Raw genomic sequence first — 15750 nt, 5'->3', positions numbered from 1 at the left:
AGGGAGTGCTGCACTGTCGGAGGGTCAGTGCTGAGGGAGCGCCACACTGTCGGAGGGTCAGTGCTGAGGGAGTGCTGCACTGTCGGAGGGTCAGTGCTGAGGGAGTGCTGCACTGTCGGAGGGTCAGTGCCGTGGGAGTGCTGCACTGTCGGAGGGTCAGTGCTGAGGGAGCGCCACACTGTCGTTGGGTCAGTGCTGAGGGAGTGCTGCACTGTCGGAGGATCATTGCTGAGGGAGTGCCGCACTGTCGGAGGGTCAGTGCTGAGGGAGCGCTGCACTGTCGGAGGGTTAGTGCTGAGGGAGCGCCGCACTGTCGGAGGGTCAGTGCTGAGGGAGCGCCGCGCTGTTGGAGGGTCAGTGCTGAGGGAGTGCTGCACGGTCGGAGGGTCAGTGCTGAGGGAGCGCCACACTGTCGGAGGGTCAGTGCTGAGGGAGCGCTGCACTGTCGGAGGGTTAGTGCTGAGGGAGTGCCGCGCTGTTGGAAGGTCAGTGCTGAGGGAGAGTCGCGCAGTTGGAGGGTCAGATCTGAGGGAGCGCCGCACTGTTGGATGGTCAGCGCTGAGGGAGTGCCGCACTGTCGGAGGGTCAGTGCTGAGGGAGTGCCGCGCTGTTGGAGGGTCAGTGCTGAGGGAGCACCGCACTGTTGGAGGGTCAGTACTGAGGGAGCGCCGCGCTGTTGGAGGGTCAGTGCTGAGGGAGAGCCGCACTGTCGGAGGCGTCTTTCAGGATGAACGAGGGAGATGAACAAGGGGTGTGCAGTTCGAGTTCTCTCCGGCCCTGGGGCCAATGTTCACTGACCAGCCAGCCACTGCTGACAGAGTGATCAGGCGAGGTCCCCATCAGTCCTGAAAGTTCCTCCTCCTTCCATACGGTGACCAGCAACAGAGTGTGTCCATGCCCGGTCTGTCTGCTCCCTACAGTCTCTCCTGGCTGGCGCTACAGTCGGAGTCTCCCCCCGGGCTCCAGAGGCCCACGGCTTTCGGTCTGGTGATGTCCCGCTGCACCCACGGGTGGTACAATATCTGGTGGAGGGTGGGGCGTTTGGAGGGTTGCATAGAGAGGCACCATCGTATCAGCTCCTCGCACTCTGCAGGGGGAAGGAAGCACAAGATGGTCCATTAAAAATTGCATCGCGGGGAAGAAATGAATGTGAGAAAGAGAGAGAGACTGGAGAAGGCGGCGGTGCAGAGGGATCTGGGTGTCCTGGGACATGAATCTCAAAACGTTGGTATGCAGATGCAGCGAGTGATGAGGAAGACAAATGGAAAGTTGTCCTTTATTGCGAGGGGGGGGATGGAGTATAAAAGTGGGGAAGTCTTGCTACAACTGGACAGGGCGTTGGTGAGGCCGCTCCTGGGTCACTGTGGACAGTTCTGGTCCCCTTACTTCAGGAGGGACAGACTCGCATCGGAAGCCGTTCAGAGAAGGTTCACTCGGCCGATTCCTGGGACGAAGGGGGTTTGTCTGATGAGGAAAGGTTGAGCAGGTTGGGCCTCTACCCATTGGAGTTTAGTAGAATGAGAGGTGATCTTATTGAAACATATCAGATTCTGAGGGGAGGGGGTTTGACAGGGTGGATGCTGAGGGGATGTTTCCCTCCCCTCGTGGCGGGGAATCTAGAACGAGGGGGGAGGGGGCACAGTTTCAGAATGAGGGGACTCCCATTGAAGACGGAGATGAGGAGGAATTTCTTCTCTCAGAGGGTGGTCAGTCTGTGGAATTCTCTCCCCCCCCAGAGAGCAGTGGGGGCCGGTTCACTGAATATATTCAAGGCCGAGTGAGACAGATTTTTGATCGGCGAGGGGAGTCGAGGGTTATGAGGGGGACGGACAGGGAAGTGGAGTTGAGTAACAATCGGATCAGAGGCGATCGTATTGAATGGGGGAGCAGGCTCGAGGGGCCGAATGGCCTCCTCCTGCCCCTAATTCTTGAGATCATAGGAAAGGAGAGACAGTGAAGGATGCTTTAAAACTAAAATCCCCTCTCTCCACCCCCTCTGCCACTTACCCTTGGAGATACCGGAGGGCAGCTGGATCTCGCCAGCCAGGATCTCCACGTCTCGCTTGAAGGGGATGTCACCACAGACCATGACGTAGAGCAAGACCCCGAGGGACCAGACAGTAGCGGAGCTGGCATGGTAGCGCCTTTCACTGATGTACTCTGGCGGGCTGTACACTCTGGTGCCTGAGCATTTACATCAGAAAGAGATGGAAATAGGAGAGAGAGAGAGAGACAAGATTAAAACCAGACAACATTCACTGTGAGACTATTTACCCCACCCAGCATTGCTTTGTGGTTTTAATGCCCTGATGCCCCCAAAATACCCACGCCTGACACTCGCCCACCTGCCCTACCACCCCAGCCCAGTGCTAGTACCGAGGGAGCGGCGCACTGTTGGACGTTCAGTGCTGAGGGAGCGCCGCACTGTCGGAGGGTCAGTGCTGAGCCATACTGTCGGAGGGTCAGTGCTGAGGGAGGTCCGCACTGTCGGAGGGTCAGTACTGAGGGAGCGCCGCACTATCAGCGGGTCAGTGCTGAGGGAGTTCCACACTGTCGGAGGGTCAGTGCTGAGGGAGGTCCGCACTGTCGGAGGGTCAGTACTGAGGGAGCGCCGCACTATCGGCGGGTCAGTGCTGAGCGAGCTCCACACTGTCGGAGGGTCAGTGCTGAGGGAGCTCCGCAATGTCGGAGGGTCAGTGCTGAGGGAGCGCTGTGCTGTTGGAGGGTCAGCGATGAGGGAGCTCCGCACTGTCGGTGGGTCAGTTCTGAGCCGCACTGTGGGAGGGTCAGTACTGAGCCGCACTGTGGGAGGGAATTGGCGTCTGCGCAACAAGTCTGGGATCCCAGGTGTCAGAGAGAGAAAGGAGGAGCCGCTGTGCCCCCAGCTGCTTCCGGGATGCCCCCAGGGAGTGTCCGGGCCCGGGTACTCACCACTGATATCGGTGTAGGCGGTGTCGCGCAGCAGGGCTGCCGAGCCGAAGTCGATGAGCTTGAGCTCTTCAGTGTGCAGGTCGACCAGGAGGTTCTCGCACTTCACGTCCCGGTGCGCGACCCCACAGGCATGGCAGTGCCGCAGTGCCTCCACCGCCTGGCGGAAGAAGGAGCGGGCGCGTTCCTCGCTCAGCGGGCCCTGCTCGGCGATGAGGTCGCAGAGGTCCTTGGCGCTGGGCGGGCGCTCCAACACCAGCAGGAAGCCGGACGGCCTGGAGAACCAGTCCAGCAGGCGAATCACGCCTCGGTGCTCCGGCAAAGACACCTTCCACATCAGGATGATCTCCATGGGCACGGGGCGGTCATTCTGCAAGCAGAGGGCACAAGGATGGCAGGATTCAGAACATGGGCAGCAGGGAACAAGTTCGCAAAGAGAAATGGCTGGAGTTGGGGGTGGGAAGAGTCTGGTTTGTGGGTAGATGGAGTTGGGGGTGGGTAGGGTTTGGGAAGAGGCTGGTTTGGGGGGAGATGATGTTGGGGGTGGGAAGTGGCTGGATTGGGGGAGTTGGAGTTTGGGGTGGGTAGGGGGTGGGAAGTGGCTGGATTGGGGGGAGATGGAGTAGGGGGTGTGAAGAGGCTGGTTTGGGTGGAGATGGAGTTGGGGGTGGGAAGAGGCTGGTTTAGGGGGAGATGGAGTAGGGGGTTGGAAGAGGCTGGTTTGTGGGAGAAGGAGCTGGGAGTGGGAAGTGACTGGTTTGGGGCGCGTTGAAGTAGGGGTTGGGTAGGGGGTTGGGTAGGGGGTTGGGAAGAGGCTGGTTTGGGGGAGATGGAGCAGAGTGTAGGAAGAGTCTGGTTTGGGGGGAGATGGAGTTGGGGGTAGGCAGAGTTTGGGAAGAGGCTGGTTTGGGTGGGGAGATAGAGTTGGGGGTGGAAAGAGGCTGGTTTAGGGGGAGATGGAGTAGGGGTTTGGAAGAGGCTGGTTTGGGGCGAGATGGCGTAGGGGTTGGGTAGGGGGTTTGGGAAGAGTCTGGTTTGGGGGAGATGGAGTTGGGGGTGGGAAGAGGCTGGTTTAGGGGGGAGATGGAGTTGGGGGTGGGAAGAGGCTGGTTTGGGGGAGATGGAGTTGGGGGTGGGTAGGGGGTGGGTAGGGGGTGGGAAGTGGCTGGTTTGGGGAGATGGAGTTGGGGTTGGGAAGAGGATGGTTTGGGGGGAGATGGAGTTGGTGGTGGGTAGGGGGTGGGAAGAGGCTCGTTTGGTGGGAGATGGGGTTGGGGTGGGTAGCGGGTTGGGAAGAGGCTGGTTTAGGGGAGATGGAGTTGGGGTTGGGAAGAGGCTAGTTTGGGGGGAGATGGAGTTGGGGGTGGGTAGGGGGTGGGAAGAGGCTGGTTTTGGGGGGAGATGGAGTTGGGGGTGGGTAGGGGGTGGGAAGAGGCTGGTTTTGGGGGGAGATGGAGTTGGGGGTGGGTAGGGGGTGGGAAGAGGCTGGTTTGGGGGGATTACACGTTGAGATTGATGTGCTATCTAAAAAAAAACTCACTTGTGGGTCGACCCCTGGTGACGAGTTCACCTTTAACAATTTTCTGTTGCGATGATTTAGTTTCCTGGGTTTTTCCCTCTAAACTGATGTCACGGAGGGAAAGCAAAGTAAACATTCCCTCAAAGGCAATGAGATCTAGGGTTGTAATAAATATATCACAGAACGAAGATTGAAAAGAAAGTCTTCATCATTTTTCACTGAATTGCAAACAAGAACCAGCTCCTCTGAACAAACACACTCACACTCACTCTCGCACACGCCCTCCAACACACACACACTCATACTCACTCTCGCACACGCCCTCCAACACACAAACTCACACTCACTCTCGCACACGCCCTCCAACACACACACACTCACACTCACTCTCGCACACACCCTCCAACACACACACACTCACACTCACTCTCGCACACGCTCTTCAACATACACACATTCACACTCACTCTCGCACACGCCCTCCAACACACACACACTCACACTCACTCTCGCACACGCCCTCCAACACACACACACTCACACTAACTCTCGCAATGCCCTCCAACACACACAAACTCATACTCACTCTTGCAACGCCCTCCAACATACACACACTCACACTCACTCTCGCACAGGCCCTCCAACACACACTCTCTCACACTCACTCTCGCACACGCCATCCAACACACACACACTCACACTCACTCTCGCACATGCCCTCCAACACACACACTCTCACACTCACTCTCTCACACTCCCTCCAACACACACACTCTCACACTCACTCTCGCACACGCCCTCCAACACACACACTTTCACACTCACTCTCGCACACGCCCTCCAACACACACACTCTCACACTCACTCTTGCACACGCCCTCCAACACACACACTCTCACACTCACTCTCTCACACTCAGACACACACTTGCACACACTAAGACACACTCGCACACTCTAACATTCAGAGTTACTCGCAGACACACTCTGACACACTCTCACATTGAGTTACTTGCACACTCAGACACACTCTCAAACATTCTCACACTCAGTCACACTTGCACACACTCAGACACACACTTGCACACTCAGAGGCACACTTTGCGCACACTCGCACACACTCAGACAGAGACAGGTTCACAAGTCTTATTGAAATCATTTTAAACTCACCAGACGACCCCAATCCACCACTTTCTTCCTGGGCACGTGTTTAACCGCCACCTGGCACAGAAACAGGATCCCAATTCATTCAAATGAGCTGACTTTAAACACTACATCCATATTGATATATTTTAAGTGAAGTTTCATACTGAGTTAACACACACCTTGTCTCCCTCCCCCCTATAGAAACATCAGCAACACCTGCAGGTGTAAACATTGATCCCTGGGAATTATTTTGGCTCTTCACTCCCCCCGCGACCCCCGGAATGTTGTAATGTTGTGCTCGCGTTTTACAATTTATTGCACTAAAAACGGAAGCTTCTAGATGGCAGTGTGTCTCTGTGTATGCCTGTGGGTGTGTCTGAGTGTGTGTTTGTGTGTGTGTGTGTTTGGCTGTGCATGACTGTGAGGATCTTTGTGTGTGTGAGTGAGTGTGTCTATGTGCATGTTTGTGTGAGTGAGTGTCTGTGTGAATGTTTTTGTGTCTGTGTGTGTTTGTGTCTGAGTGTGTGTGTGTCTGAGTGTGTGTGTCTGGGGGCGTGTGTGTGTGTGTGTCTGGGAGCGTGTGTGTGTGTGTGTCTGAGTGTGTGTGTGTCTCTCTGTGTGTCTGAGTGTGTGTGCGTGTGTTTGTGTCTGAATGTGTGTGTGTGTGTCTGAGTGTGTGTGTGAGTGTATCTCTGTGTGTGTCTGGGGGCGTGTGTGTGTGTGCGTGTGTGTGTCTGAGTCTGTCTCTGTCTGTCTGGGGGTGTGTGTGTGTTCGTGTGGGTGTGTGTCTCTGTGTGTGTCTGGGGACGTGTGTGTGTGTGTATCTGAGTGTGTGTGTGTGTCTGAGTGTGTCTCTCTGTGTGTCTGGTGGTGTGTGTTTGTGTGTCTGAGTGTGTGTGTGTGTGTCTGGGTGTGTGTGTGTGTCTGAGTGTGTCTCTGTGTGTGTCTGAGTGTGTGTGTCTGAGTGTGTGTGTGTGTCTATATATCGATGTGCTTATTACATTAATACCCTCCTTTCCCCCTCCTCTCTCACCGGAGCTCCATCGAAGGTCCTCACAGCCGAGAAAACTGTTCCGAAGCCGCCGCTGCCCAGTTTCTTGCCCACACTGTACAGTTTCTTGAAGCTTTCTCTCTTCTTCACTGCAGGAGGTGAGGCAGAGAGAGAGAGAGAGAGAGAATTACACTCCATCCAATGATCCCAGCCTCAGTTTAACAAAGTTATGACAGACAATCAAACATCACATCAGACTGAAATTGTTCTTAGTAACAAAGGCTCCCGACCGTTCCCAGCCCACGAAACTCCAGCGAGAATTAATGAGTTTGCCCATTGCCTCTCTCGCTCACTCACATGTGATTCTGTCACCCCTTCTCTCTCCGTCTCTCTCTAACAGCTTTTTTGTGTGTGTCTGTGTCTCACTTTCTGTGTCTCACTGCTGTCTCGCTCTCTCTCGTTCTGTTTCTCTAGCTCTCTCTGTCTCTTTCTTTCTCTCTCACTCTCTCTCTCTCTCGCTGTCTCTTTCTCTCTCTTCCTTTCTCTCTCCTCGCTTCTCTCTCTTCCCTTCTCTCTCTTCCTTTCTCTCTCTCTGTCTCTGTGTCTCTCTCTTTCTTTCTCTCTCTGTCTTTTTCACTCTCTCTCTCCCTCTGTCTGTCTCTCTCTCTGTCTCATTCTCTCTATCTCTCTCTGTCTTTCTGTGTCTCATTCTCTCTCTGTCTTTCTCTCTCTCTCTCTCTGTCTTTCTTTCTCTCTCTCCGTCTCTCTTTCTCTCTCCGTCTCTGTCTATCTCCGTCTCTGTCTATCTCCGTCTCTCTGTCTATCTCCTCTCTCTGTCTGTCTCTCTCTCTCTGTCTCATTCTCTCTATCTCTCTCTGTCTTTCTGTGTCTCATTCTCTCTCTGTCTTTCTCTCTTTCTTTCTCTGTCTCTCTCTCTGTCTTTCTTTCTCTCTCTCTGTCTTTCTTTCTCTCTCTCTTTCTCCGTCTCTCTTTCTCTCTCCGTCTCTGTCTATCTCCGTCTCTCTCTATCTCTGTCTCTCTCTATCTCTGTCTCTCTGTTTCTCTTTCTGTCTCTGTCTCTCTCTTTCTCTCTCTCTCTTTCTCTCTCTCTCTCTGTCTTTCTTTCTTTCTGCGTCTCTGTCTATCTCCGTCTCTGTCTATCTCCGTCTCTATCTCCGTCTCTCTCTGTCTATCTCCGTCTCTGTCTGTCTATCTCTATCTCTGTCTCTCTCTGTTTCTCTCTCCCTGTTTCTCTCTCATCCTTTCTCTCCCTCTCCGACCCAATCAATCATCAATTAATGGGATCACCGAACCGAACCTCCCTCTCCCTCTCCATCCGTCTCTGGCCCCCTCCGCCCCAGCCCATCTCTGTCCCTGTCTCTCTCTTTCTCTCTCTCTCAGTTTCTGTCTCTGCATCCCACTGGCTCTGGAGAACTCCTGCTCACTCCCCCTTCTCCCCCAAACACCAACTTCTGGGGGGTGGGAGATGGGGTAAAGACCCTGCGCGAACACTCGGGGAACTCACGATGTAAAAAACAATTTCCTACCTGGGAGCGATCCCTCGGCCGGTATCTGGCTGCACTCAGTCCCCAACTTGGTAGACAGCATTGGCTCTGCGGGGGGACGGTGTCGCTGCTGTTAAAGATTCCTCTGGGACAGAGAAAGATAGTCTCGTAATCGCTTCCAAAATAATTGTTTCTTTAAAGAAGAATTTTGCCCTTCCTGGGGAGAGAAGCACAATTCACGTGTCCAGTGTCTCTGTCTCTTGACCAGAACTAAGGGAAAATAGAAGAGGGGATGAAATATAAACTGGTTTAAGGGGGAGGGGGTTGGACAGGTAGAGATGGATAGAGGGCCAGTGATAGGTGGAGGGAACCAAAAAATGTCACGGGCCAAAGGATAAAGAGGTGTTGATGGTGGTGATATCAGCGAAGAAATGTGCTAATGGGGACATTAAGGGTAGAAAGCAAGACATGCAAGGGACAGATAGCCCAATGGATGGAAACACATTCCAAACAATAATGGCAATAGGTGGGAAAAGAAAAATATATAGAAATGTTTGTGGGAAACAGGGGGTGGGGATGGAGGAGAGAGTTCCTGATCGAAAGTGGTTGAACTCAATATTCAGTCTGGGAAGCTGTAAAGTGCCCAGTCGGTAGATAAGGTTCTGTTCCATCCATTGTTTTACCTCAGACAGAGTAAAGACCTCTTAGAACAGAGATGAGGAGAAACTTCTTTAGCCAGAGAGAGTGGGTGAATCTCTGGAACTCATTGCCACAGAAGGCTGTGGAGGCCAGGTCATTGAGTGTATTTAAGACTGAGATAGATAGGTTCCTGATTGGTAAGGGGGATCAAAGGTTATGGGGAGAAGGCGGGAGAATGGGGTTGAGAAACTGATCAGCCATGATTGAATGGCGGAGCAGACTCGATGGGCCGAATGGCCTTATTTCTACTCCTATGGTCTTATGGAGCGCCGCGCTCTCTTTCTGTCTTTCTCTCTCTCTCTCTGTCTCTCTGAGTCTCTCTCTCTCTCTGTCTCTATCTCTCTCTGTCTCTGTGTTTCTCTCCTCTCTCTGTCTTTCTCTGTCTCTCTCTCTGTCTCTCCCTCTATCTCTTTCGGTGGCTCTCTCTGACTCTCTGAATCTCTCTGTAGGGGCTGACTGACTTGTTCCTGTGTAACAGGCTTGAGAGGGCCTGAATGGCCTCCTCCTTTTCCTGTATAACGTGCTTGTGGGGCTTATTGCATTCCCCTGTTCCTGTGTAACAGGCTCGAGAGGGGCTGAATGGCCTCCCCCTGTTCCTGTGTAACAGGCTCGAGAGGGGCTGACTGACCTGTTCCTGTATAACAGTCTTGAGAGGGGCTGAATGGCCTCCTACTGTTCCTGTGTAACAGGCTCGAGAGAGGGGCTGAATGGCCTCCTACTGTTCCTGTGTAACAGGCTCGAGAGAGAGGGGCTGAATGTCCTCCTACTGTTCCTGTGTAACAGGCTCGAGGCGGGGGATGAATGGGCCTCCTCCAGCTCCTGTGCAACATTCTCGAGAGGGGGGCTGAATGGCCTCCTCCTGTTCTTATTTGCAGAGACGTGTACACACACACACACACACACACAATATTCCACTGACTGAAACAATGTTTAATTTTATTGAGTCCACACAAAACATCATAAATAAACAGCATAGTTTCTCTGGCATCAGCTCGATGGGCCGAATGGCCTGCTATGCTGTAACGACTGTCGGTTCACTAACCGACAGCGCGATTTAAAGACAGTCTCGTGCCGCCATTCACAAGAGGGTTTCACATTGAACCAGGAACATGATCTCAGCGGCACCCTCTAGGGCCTGGGCACAATACACGAGGATTTACAGACCAGGGTGGACACAGCTGGTTCCAGAATTTCCCCAGAACTTCACCCAAGCTCGGGGCCTCCCCTGGCGCTCTCCCCAAGGCACTGGCATGGCCAACGGCTCTCCGGTGCCATCCCCCAACCTCACCAACTCCCCCTCAGATATTTGCCCACAGCGTGCGTCACAATGCAATCGAACGACTGGTGCGTTGCTTTCCCCTTAAATCCAGGCTTCTTCCCTTATCCGTGTGCATGAGGATGCGGGGGTGGGGGGTGGGGATGGGAGTGAGGAAGGAATCTCTCAATGCCCCACCCAACACCCCCTCCAGAAAAGTGCCAGGTCTGTAAAGCTGGCAAGTGTCCTTAAGGGGAGAATGGAGAGAGATTGCGGCTGCTCATGGAAATCACTGTTGGAGGGTGAGTATTGAGGAAGCTCCGCACTGTCGGAGGGTCAGTGCTGAGGGAGTGCCGCACTGTCGGAGGGTCAGTGCTGAGGGAGAACCTTTGGACTGTGGGAGGCCATTCAGCCCCTCTCAGGCCTATTAGACAGGAACAGGAGGAGGCCATTCAGCCCTCTCAAGCCTGTTAGACAGGAACAGGAGGAGGCCATTCAGCCCCTCTCAAGCCTGTTAGACAGGAACAGGAGGAGGCCATTCTGCCCCTCGAGCCTTGCTCGATTCAACCAGATCAGGGCTGATCAGCATCTTAACTCCATCTGCTGCCCTGGGTTCTGTAATCCTCAATCCCCTCCTTACCCAGAAACATCTCCCAATCTCAGGGTGTAAATTTACAATTCCCCTCCCCACCGTCTCAGCCTCGACAGGCTTATCGGGGAGAGGGACTTTCCCATTTCCACCCCACTTTGTATCAAGTGCTTCCTGACATCACCCCTGACCGCCTGGCTCCAACTGTGATGTTCGGACCCCTCATTCTGGGCTCTCCCACCCCCTCCAAACCCATCATCTTAAACCCCTCGATCAGAACCCCCCTTAATCTTCGATAATCGAGGGAATACAAGCTCGGCCTGTGAGACCCCTGATCGGAATTTAACCCTCTCAGACCCAGGGCGTTCTGGTGATACTGCGCTGCAATCCTGAAGTTCTCTCTCTCTCTGTCTCCGTCTCTCTCTCTCTGTCTCTCTCTCTATCTCTGTCTCTCTCTCTATCTCTGTCTCTCTCTTTCTCTCTCTCTATCTCTGTCTCTCTCTTTCTCTCTCTCTCTCTTTGTGTCTCTCTCTCCCTTTCTCTCTAACCCTCTCTGTCACTCTCTGTCTCTTTCTCGCTCCCTCTCTATCTCTCTTTCTCCATCTCTCTGTCTATCTCTCTAACTCTATCTCTCTCTGTCTCTGTCTATCTCTCTCTCTTTCTATCTCTCTCTCTCTCTCTGTCTATATCTTTCTCTCTCTATCTATTTCTCTTTCTCTCTCTGTCTATCTCTCTCTCTCTCTGTCCCTCTCTTTCTATCTCCCTCTCTCTCTCGCTCTCTCTCTGACTCTCTCTCTGTCTCTCTCTCTGTCTATCTCTCTCACTCTATCTCTCTCTCTCTGTCTATCTCTCTCTCTATCTATTTCTCTCTCTCTCTCTCTCTCTGTCTATATCTCTCTCTCTCTGTCCCTCTCTTTCTATCTCCCTCTCTCTCTGTCTCTCTCTCTCTCTCTGTCTCTCTCTCTCTCTCTCTCTGTCTCTCTCTCTCTCTCTCTCCATCCTTCAGGATGAGACATTAAACCTGAGGCCTGCGCCCACCCTCTCAGGTGGACATAAAAGATCCCCTGACATCGGCTGCTCTTGGGATCTTCCTCTGCTGCAAAATGGTGATCCCTTTGCCCTACTAGAGTGACCCCACCTGCAAAGGTGCTTCATTGGCTGCGAGGCACTTGGAGGTGTCTGCTGGTGGAGAAAGGCGCTATATAAATGCAGGTCATTCTTTCGCTACGGTCAGTCTTTCCTTGTCTCCCTCTCTCTCTCTCTCTCTCTCTCTCCCTCTTCGATAAGGGGGGAATTGGATAAATACTGGAAGGGGAAAAACGTGCAGGGTTATGGGGGGGTAAGAGACGGTGGGGTCGGGGGTGGGGGGTAGAGTGTGGGGCTAATTGGACAGATCTTTCACAGAGCCAGCACATGCATGATGGGCTGAATGGCCTCCTCTGGAGCTGTGTCATTCTGTGATTGGACCAACGCCTCCGCCTTCAAAGGCTCCGACCCCACCTCCCCCACCCCCGTTCAACCTGCACACCCCCCCAACATGAGCTTTTGAAACCGAACCTGCCCGACTGCTGTTGAGCCTCTGTCAGGTCGCCGAGGTTTTGTTGACCAGCAGGTGGCTGCGTTTGCCCCAGTTTCATATTGGGCCATCCACAGGAGGCCATTCAGCCCTTCGAGGCTCAAGGGCCTGAATGGGCCTCTTCCCGTTCCTGTTTAAAAGGCTCGAGGGGTCTGAATGGCCTCCTCCTGTTCCTGTGTAACAGTCTCAAGAGTGGGGCAGAATGGCCTCCTCCTGTTCCTGTGTAACATGCTTGAGAGGAGTTGAATGGGCCTACTCCTGTTCCTGTGTAAAAGGCTCGAGAGGGGCTGAATGGCCTCCTCCTGTTCCTATTTGCAGAGACGTGTACACACACACACACACACACACACACACAATATACCACTGACTGAAACAACGTTTAATTTTATTGAGTCCACACAAAACATCATAAATACGCAGGTAGTTTCTCTGACATCAGCTCGATGGGCCGAATGGCCTGCTATGCTGTAACGACTGTCGGTTCACTAACCGACACCGCGATTTAAAGACAGTCTCGTGCCGCCATTCACAAGAGGGTTTCACGTTGAACCAGGAACATGATCTCAGCGGCACCCTCTAGGGCCTGGGCACAATACACGAGGATTTACAGACCAGGGTGGACACAGCTGGTTCCAGAATTTCCCCAGAACCTCACCCAAGCTCGGGGCCTCCCCTGGCGCTCTCCCCAAGGCACTGGCATGGCCAACGGCTCTCCGGTGCCATCCCCCAACCTCACCAACTCCCCTTCAGCTATTTGGCCACAGCGTGCGTCACAATGCGATCGAACGACGGTGCGTTGCTTTCCCCTTAAATCCAGGCTTCTTCCCTTATCCGTGTGCATGAGGATGCGGGGGTGGGGGGTGGGGATGGGAGTGAGGAAGGAATCTCTCAATGCCCCACCCAACGCCCCCTCCAGAAAAGTGCCAGGTCTGTAAAGCTGGCAAGTGTCCTTAAGGGGAGAATGGAGAGAGATTGCGGCTGCTCATGGAAATCACTGTTGGAGGGTGAGTATTGAGGAAGCTCCGCACTGTCGGAGGGTCAGTGCTGAGGGAGCGCCGCACTGTCGGAGGGTCAGTGCTGAGGGAGCGTCGCACTGTTGGAGGGTCAGTGCCAAGGGAGTGCTGCACTGTTGGAGGGTCAGTACTGAGGGAGTGCTGCACTGTTGGAGGGTCAGTGCTGAGGGAGCGTCGTACTGTCGGCGGGTCAGTGCTGAGGGAGCGCCGCACTGTCAGAGGGTCAGTACTGGGGGAGCTCCAAACTGTCGGGGGGTCTGGACTGAGGGAGCGCCGCACTGTCGGAGGGTCAGTGCTGAGGGTGCGCCGCACTGTCGGAGGGTCAGTGCTGATGTACGCCGGACTGTCGGATAGTCATCCCTAAGTGAGCGGCGCACTGTCGGAGGTTCAGTGCTGAAGGAGAGCCGGACTGTCGGACGGTCATTGCTGAGGGATCGCCACGCTATCGGAGCATCAGTACAGAGGGAACGCCGCACTGTCGAAGAGTCAGTAGTGAGGTAGCTCCAATTTGTTGTAGGGTCAGCGCTGAGGGTGTGCCGCACTATAGCAGTGTCAGTGCCGAGGGAGCGCCGTACTGTCGGAAAGTCTGTGCTGAGGGAGTGCGGCACTGTCGGAAGGTCAGTGCTGAGGTAGCGCCGTACTGTGGGAGGGTCAGAGCAGAGGGAGGGATGCGCGCTGTCGGAGGGTCAGTGCTGAGGGAGTGCCGCACTATCGGAGGGTCAGGACTGAAGGAGCACCGCGTTGTCAGTTAATCAGCGCTGAGGGAACGCCAGTCTGTCGGAGGGTCAGTACAGAGGGAGCGTCATACTTTCGGAGGGTCAGTGCTTAGATAGCTACGCACTGTGAGAGGGTCGGTGCTGAGGGAGCGCCGCACTGTTTGAGGGTCAGTGCTGAGGGAGTGCCGCACTGTTTGAGGGTCCGTGCTGAGGGAGTGCCGCCCTTTCGGAGGGACAGTACTGAGGGTGCGCTGCGCTGTCGGAGGGACATTTTTGAGGTAGCGCCGCACAGTCGGATGGTCAGTGCTGAGGGAGTGACGCACTGTCGGAGGGTCAGTGCTGAGGTAGCGCCGTACTGTGGGAGGGTCAGAACAGAGGGAGGGATGCGCTGTCGGAGGGTCAGTGCAGAGGGAGCGCAGCACTGTCGGAGGGTCAGTGCTGAGGGAGCGCCGCGCTGTTGGAGGGTTAGTGCTGAGGGAGTGACGCACTGTCAGAGGGTCAGTCCTCGGGGAGCTCCAAACTGTCAAGGTGTCAGGACTGAGGGAGCGCCGTACTTTTGGAGGGTCAGTGCTGAGGGAGCGCCGCGATGTCGGAGGGTCAGTGCTGAGGGAGCGCCGCGCTGTCCGAGTGTCAGTGCTGAGGGAGCTCCGAACTGTTGGGGGGTCAGTATTGAGGGAGCGCCGCAATCTCGGGGGGACAGTGCTGAGGGAGCTCCAAACTGTCGGGGGGTCAGGACTGAAGGAGCGCCACACTGTCGGAGGGTCAGTACTGGGCGAGCGCCATAGTTTCGGAGGGTCAGTGCTTAGATAGCGCCGCACTGTCGGAGGGTCAGTACTTAGGGAGCCACACTGTCAGAGATTCACTCCTGAGGGAGCGCCGAGCTGTTGGAGGGTCAGTGCTGATGTACGCCGGACTGTCGGAGAGTCATTGCTAAGGGAGCGCCATGCTATTGGAGCATCAGTACAGATGGAACGCCGCACTGTCTCAGGGTCAGTAGTGAGGGAGCTCCGAATTGTTGTAGGGTCAGCGCTGTGGCTGCGCCGCACTGTTGGAGGGTCAGTACTGAGGGAGCGCCGCACCGTTGGAGGGTCAGTACTGAGGGAGCGCCGCACTGTCGGAGGGTCAGTGCTGAGGGAGGCGCACTGTCGGAGGGTCAGTGCTGAGGGAGGCGCACTGTCGGAAGGTCAGTTTTGAGGGAGTGTAGCACTGTCGGAGGGTCAGTGCTGAGGGAGCCGCACTGTCGGAGGGTCAGTGCTGAGGGAGCGCACGTCTTTTTTTCGCGACGGTCAGTCTTTCCTTGTCTCCCTCTCTCTCTCTCTCTCCTTCTCTTCGATAAGGGGGGAATTGGATAAATACTGGAAGGGGAAAAATGTGCAGGGTTATGGGGGGGAAAGAGCCGGTGGGGTCGGGGGTGGGGGTTAGAGAGTGGGGCTAATTGGACAGATCTGTCAAAGAGCCAGCACATGCATGATGGGCTGAATGGCCTCCTCTTGAGCTGTGTCATTCTGTGATTGGACCAACGCCTCCGCCTTCAAAGGCTCCGACCCCCCCTCTCCCACCCCCGTTCAACCTGCCCACCCCCCAACATGAGCTTTTAAAACGGAACCTGCCCGACTGCTGTTGAGCCTCTGTCAGGTCGTCGAGGTTTTGTTGACCAGCAGGTGGCAACGTTTGCCCCAGTTTCATATTGGGCCATCCACAGGAGGCCATTCAGCCCTTCGAGGCTCAAGGGCCTGAATGGGCCTCTTCCCGTTCCTGTTTAAAAGGCTCGAGGGGTCTGAATGACCTCCTCCTGTTCCTGTGTAACAGTCTCT

The 15750-nt window shown here is 54.8% G+C and overlaps 1 protein-coding gene across 1 annotated transcript; it reads right to left on the bottom strand.

The window, feature by feature from the left end:
* Positions 1 to 575: 575 nt before the first annotated feature.
* On the bottom strand, positions 576 to 8191 carry LOC144673942 (serine/threonine-protein kinase pim-3-like). Its single transcript, XM_078535534.1, has 6 exons — positions 8131 to 8191; positions 6626 to 6741; positions 5617 to 5667; positions 2932 to 3298; positions 2008 to 2184; positions 576 to 1087 (listed from the first exon to the last, which is right to left on the bottom strand). The coding sequence occupies exons 1-6, from the start codon at positions 8189 to 8191 to the stop codon at positions 915 to 917; spliced, it is 945 nt and encodes a 314-aa protein (XP_078391660.1). The 3' UTR covers positions 576 to 914.
* Between the last annotated feature and the right edge of the window lie 7559 nt (positions 8192 to 15750).

The sequence above is a fragment of the Cetorhinus maximus genome, unplaced genomic scaffold, assembly GCF_964194155.1.
Source record: "Cetorhinus maximus unplaced genomic scaffold, sCetMax3.hap1.1 HAP1_SCAFFOLD_519, whole genome shotgun sequence".
Taxonomy (NCBI): Eukaryota; Metazoa; Chordata; class Chondrichthyes; order Lamniformes; family Cetorhinidae; genus Cetorhinus; species Cetorhinus maximus.
This window is presented reverse-complemented; position numbering and strand designations above follow the sequence as displayed.

Coding starts and splice junctions, on each gene's coding strand:
- LOC144673942 (XM_078535534.1), bottom strand. CDS start 8,191: ATGCTGTCTACCAAGTTGGGGACTGAGTGCAGCCAGATACCGGCCGAG. Junction 3,299..5,616: donor TGGTGGATTGGGGTCGTCTG/GTGAGTTTAAAA, acceptor CTCTGCTTGCAG/AATGACCGCCCCGTGCCCAT. Junction 1,088..2,007: donor GCCCTCCGGTATCTCCAAGG/GTAAGTGGCAGA, acceptor TTCCCCCTGCAG/AGTGCGAGGAGCTGATACGA.